This window comes from Cebus imitator, unplaced genomic scaffold (assembly GCF_001604975.1).
Source record: "Cebus imitator isolate Cc_AM_T3 unplaced genomic scaffold, Cebus_imitator-1.0 Scaffold23, whole genome shotgun sequence".
Classification (NCBI taxonomy): Eukaryota; Metazoa; Chordata; class Mammalia; order Primates; family Cebidae; genus Cebus; species Cebus imitator.
In genome coordinates this window covers 8,485,577-8,491,640 of record NW_016107338.1, presented here as the reverse complement: position 1 = coordinate 8,491,640, position 6,064 = coordinate 8,485,577, and the positions used below count along the sequence as shown (strand labels likewise).

The 6,064-nt window shown below is 39.6% G+C and overlaps 1 protein-coding gene across 1 annotated transcript in view; it reads right to left on the bottom strand.

Annotated features, from left to right (window-relative positions):
- Window positions 1–6,064, bottom strand: part of RAB1A (RAB1A, member RAS oncogene family) — a 37,596-nt gene that overhangs the window by 7,389 nt on the left and 24,143 nt on the right. Inside the window, exon 3 of the mRNA XM_017522134.2 lies at window positions 3,281–3,376. Within this exon, the coding sequence (XP_017377623.1) occupies window positions 3,281–3,376 (96 nt within the window). The remainder of the gene's footprint in view (window positions 1–3,280; window positions 3,377–6,064) is intronic.

Here is a 6,064-nt window from a genome sequence, read left to right as displayed (position 1 = left end):
TCCTGAGTAGCTGGGATTACAGGCACGCGCCACCATGCCCAGCTGATTTTTTGTATTTTTAGTAGAGACGGAGTTTCACCATGTTGACCAGGATGGTCTCGATCTCTTGACCTCGTGATCCACCCGGCTCGGCCTCCCAAAGTGCTGGGATTACAGGCGTGAGCCACCACACCCGGCTCAAGACCCCTATTTTAATTAAAAATAAGCAAATCAAAAACCTTAAGACCCAAACTAGTAAATAATATGGCTACGGACACAGTAAATGGTTATCTTTGGTTAATAAGAAAGGGCCATGAGCCCTTGAACTTCAAGAGAGAAATTAATTCAGACTTCAAGACAGGATTTACCTCATGTTACATCTTATATTTAAGAAATCAAATTTAATAAAAGGCATCTATAAAATGTAAGAATAACCCAAACTGCACAAGGTTCTGAAAACATCATTACAGAAAAGAGTGAGGAACTTCAGAGGTAGAAGAAAGGTTGTGGTAAGATCAACCCGAAGGGCAGCCTACCAATAGAAGAGGAATTAATCTGATTCAGGCAGCTCCACAAGGCAGAGGAGTAAGAATAGACAGAAGTAAAAGAAAACAGGCTTCAGCTCAATATAAAGAATTAACATGTCTCTAAAAGAATCATGGAGTGAGCTGAGATCATGCCACTGCACTCTAGCCTGGGAGACAAAGTGAGACTTTGTCTCCAAAAAAAAAAAAAAAGGAATCACTGGGAATAAATAAATAAAAATAATTGGTAACTAGAGATTTTGTGTGGTTTTTCTGCATATTCTGCAAAGATGAGGTTTTGCCATGTTGCCCAAGCTGGTCTCAACCTTCTGAACTCAGGCAATCTGTCCATCCACCTTGGCCTCCCAAAGTACTGGGATTTTAAGTGTGAACCACAATACCCGGCCAGCCACTGTGCCCAGCCTTGTTTTGTTTTTGGGACAGGGTCTCACTCTGTCACAAAGACTGGAGTACAGTGGTACGATCATACCTCACTGCAGCCTTGAAGTCCTGGGCTCAAATGATCCTCCCACCTCAGTCTCCTGAGGAGCTAGGACTATAGGCATGCACTACCATATCTGGCTAATTTTTTTTTGGGGGGGGGGGTAGAGATGGAGTCTCTATGTTGGCCAGGCTGGTCTTGAACTCCCAATCTCAAGTGATTCTCTGACCTCGGCCTCCCAAAGTGCTGGGATTACAGGCCAGCACCACTGTACTTCAGCCTGGAAGACAAAGCAAGACTCCATCTCAAAAAAAAACCAAAATGTTCAAAAACAGGCTGCAGGCATGGAAAAGAAATTCCTATTTGATGAAAGACAGGGCCAGGCGCAGTGGCTCACACCTGTAATCCCAGCACTTTGGAAGGCCGAAGCAGGCAGATCACCTGAGGTTGGGAGTTCGAGGCCAGTCTGACCAACATGGAGAAACCTCGTCTCTACTAAAAATACAGAAAAGTTAGTTGGGCATGGTGGCACATGCCTGTAATCTCAGCTACTTCGGAAGCTGAGGCAGAAGAATCACTTGAACCTGGGAGGTGGAACTTGTGGTGAGCCGAGATCACGCCATTGCACTCCAGCCTGGGCAACAAAAGTGACTCCTTGTCAAAAAAAAAAAAAAAGATGAAAGACAAACTAAGAGTGTCCTATAAGATCCCTTCCAGCCACAGGAAAGTAACAAAATATGAATGTTTCACACACAAATACACACCCATATCTTATGAAGACTAATGATCACACATATCACATCCATATATATATATATATATATAATATGATATCATAACTCCATATCAGAACTTTAAACTACAATAGTTTTGGGTAGATCTTTATGTACTCTTTATGGTGCCAAATAAAAAGCTGGCACTTTACTCATATAGTGGGAAAAAATGTGGAAGGTAATTTGTTCACTGATTGAAAGTAATTCAGGCTATTTCTGAAAACTAAATCTTTGCAAATCCTAATTTGACACATCAAGTGTGTTTACTTGTATCAATATCCACATCCACCTATATTTTGTCACATACCTTCTTTTCCTCATCAGAATCATATGAAGAAAAGAATCATATAACAAAAAGGAGCAACTTAACCCATGAAACACCCATTTATCTGGGCATGTCATATCATAGTAGTATCATATCATAAGCAGTATATACTGCCCAAAAGTTTACAAAGGCTTTCACATGTATTGTCACATACACAAAGCAATTAGATTTGGTTCTCACAGCTATCTTATAAATTAGTAAATCAGGTGTCATCACACTCATTTTAGAAAGGAAACTGGGTCTCAGGGTTACTTCAGACTTTTCCCGCAAGACACAAACCCATGATTCTCTAACAAGTAAACACCAGAACCAAGTCAACAAATCTAAGTCTTCTGACTCCCAATACAGGACTCCTTCTAGTTCCATGTGTCATTAGTTCCATGAAAAGGGGCAGTCACTGGTTTCCTGTGTTACATCATGCTAATGGCCTACTCTGAAAAATGCTGACTTATTTTTTAAAAGACCATAGATATGTCCACATTGACAGGACTCAGACCCATACTGAAGAGACACAACTATTACAATTGCCTATATTTAATTGGGGGCTGAGGTATAAAGATGGATAAGGGGTATAGGATGGCACAGGGACACAAATATCGAAGACAGAGCTTCAGTTACTTGGTTCTACCAGTAACTGTAGGCAAGTCATTAAATTTTGCAGCATTCATTTTTTTGAGCAGTAAAATGAACAGAAATGTCAGAAAAACTATGTTCCTTTCCAACAAAATTCTATGTTTCTACAGAGTTGGTGCACACTATCTAATAAAAATACTTAAAACAGAACTAAATAAATACTTGTCTTCAACTGAGCCACACAGGAAGAATCTCTTCCTAGGTTTCCTTTAATGTTCCACGCACTCAGCACAGTATTAAAAATACAAACAGAAAATGGTCCATAACACTTTCACTATAGGACAAGGTAATCTTTTTTTTTTTTTTCTGGGACAAGGTAATCTTAAACTTAGATTTCCCTACAAGAAAAAGATAAGGACCAAGTTTGACTTAAAACATGAGTTTCTCTCACTTTATGAACAGAAAATTCAATGAGTCTTAAGTAATCTTGAAAACATTATTTTTAATATAAATAATTATTATTCTACCATTCTATCTTAAGTACATGATTCTTAAGACATTTTACATTCAATTTTGTTAGCATATAAAATATATGTAAAATAATAATACTTTACAAATTTACCAAAATAAATTCAAAAAAAAATTCTAGCCAAAAGCCACTTACTATTTGAAGCTTGATTGTTTTCCCATCTAACTCTATGGTTCTTATTTTGAAATCCACACCAATTGTGCTGATGTAGCTTTCTGTGTATGTATCATCCTGAAGGGGGAAATAATTAACAATTTATTTTCAGTGGAGCAGACGCAAGTCTAACTGAAAAAAAAAAAAAAAAAGTTGTTCAAGAGTAGATAAAAAGAATCATGTTTACTTTTATCTACAGTCCAAGTTTATGAACAAAATTTATAACGCATAACGTGCTGACAATATCCACTCCATCCACTTTTGGTACTTACTTCATATTCTGATTATAAAGCACTACTTAACCATAGTTTCTTCTTTGCTTAAGATCTCTTCAATAATCATTTTTTATCTTTCCCAAAAATCCTCTCTTGGCAAATTCTTTTTTTTTAATTTGTGGAGACAAGGCTTCATCATGTTGGCCAGGCTGGTCTTGAACTCCTGACCTCAGGTGATCCACCAGCCTCAGCCTCCCAAAGTGCTCGAATTACAGGCATGACCCACGTACCCAGCCTGGCAAATTCTTTACATACATCATATAGAAAAATATTTTATATTTTCAATGATTATGAATAATTTTTTTTTTTTTTTTTAGATGGCGTCTTGCTCTGTCACCCAGGCTGGAGTGTAATGGCACAATCTCAGCTCACTGCAACTCCACCTCCCAGGTTCAAGCAATTCTCCTGCCTCACCCTCCAGAGTAGTTGGGATTATAAGCGACCACCACCACACCTGGCTAATTTTTGTATTTTTAGTAGAGACAGGGTTTCACCATGTTGGTCAGCCTATCTCAGGTGATCCGCCTGTCTTGGCCTCCCAAAGTGCTGGGATTATAGGCATGGTCAACTGAGTCCACGTTATGAATAATTTTTCTAATCACTAATCAGCAAAACTCTTACAACCCATCCACCCAATTTATTCACCACAAAACAATCATTTTACTCCACTCTTAACGGACTTTTTCTTAGAAGTCAATCTTGCTTCCCTGTTATCATTTTATTTTACTGCACATAACATTAAAGTTACCCTTCTGAAGTGGACAATTCAGTGGTTCTTATACATTCACAAGATTGCTAATAGTATGAATTCCAGGATATTTTCATCACTCCAGAAAGAACCTGCCTTCACTCCCTGGCAACCACTAATCTACTTTCTACCTCTTTAGATTTGCCAATTTTAGACATTTCATATAAATGGAATCATAAGTGGCCCTCTGTGTCTGCCTTCTTTCATTTACCATAATGTTTTCGAGGTTCATCCATGTTATAGCATGTATCAGTATTTCATGACAGAGTCTTGCTCTGTTGCCCAGGCTGGAGCGCAAAAATTAGCCGGGCGTGGTGCATGCACTTATAGTCCCAGCTACTTAGGAAGCCAAGGCAGAAGAATAGCTTGAACCTGGGAGGTGGAGGTTGCATTAGCCAAGATTGTGCCACAGCACTCCAGCCTGGGTGACAGAGCAAGACTCCATCTCAAAAAAAAAGAGAAAGAGAGAAAGGAAGGGAGGGAGGGAGGGAGGAAGGAAAGATTGTCAGTGCCTCTGGTTAGGATACATGCAAAAACGTGAGAGACTCATGGAAAATTATTTCCCATGCTACTGTGAAGTAGTATTTGTAGACAAGGAGAATCAAAGCCTGGGCGCGGTGGCTCATGCCTGTAATCCCAGCACTTTGGGAGGCTGAGGTGAACAGATCACTTGAGCTCAGGAGTTCGAGACCAGCCTGACCAACGTTGTAAAACCCATCTCTACTGAAAATACAAAAAAACAGCTAGGTGTGGTGTACGTGCCTGTAATCCCAGCTACTTAGGAGGCTGAGGCATGAGAATCGCTTAAACCCGGGAGGCAGAGGTTGCAGTGAGCTGAGATGGTGCCAATGTACTCCAGCCTGGACAACAGAGCTAGACTCCATTTCCCCCCCACCACCAAAAAAGAAAGAAATGCTGAATTACTGTAAATCCCTAAGCGACATTTACTCCCATGCCTCTGAGCCGTTACTATTCCTCCTGCCCAAAAGCCTCAGTTATCTCTTTCTGCGTAACCCTACTTACTCCCAGCCCCAGGGTCACGGGACAATTTTTAATTCATCCTTCAATTCTGAGCTCAGGCAATACTGAGTGCCCAAACAATTTCTCCAACTCCCCAGCCAATAGAGATTCTTCCCTCTGTGCTCCCAAAGCTTATTACACATTTCTTTATTATAGTCCTCACCACAATTATCTCTATTAATATTTTGAGGGTATGTGAATCAGCATTTTAAAAATACTTTCCAGGTATTCTACTATGCAGGCAGTACTGGAAAACCTGACTTAAAGCAATGGGTATCCCAGAGAGGGTTTTATCTGAAGCACAAACACCTCAGGCTACAGCTAAATTCTTCCCACCTACTGAGTTGCTTAAGAATTATTCTTATTTTTAATATTTTCCAATTTAATAAAAATTACATATCTAATTTTAACTTACAGTCCTTTAATTAAAAATAAAGTTGAGGGTTTTTTTTTTCTCCCACATTTATTGGCAATTTGTGTATTACTTCTCTTGTCAACTGACTGCCCGTGTACTTGCCCATATTTCCATTAGGACAAATATTCTTTTCTTATTGATGTGCAATGTGTTTAATATATTGAGAATACCAATCTTCTCAATATATTTTGTGTGTGTGTGTGTGTGCCTGTGTGTGTGTGTGTGTGTGTGTGCACGTGTGTGTGTGCAGGAGGCTGAGGCAGGAGAGTCACTCGAACCAGGGAGGCGAAGACTGCAGTAAGCCAAGG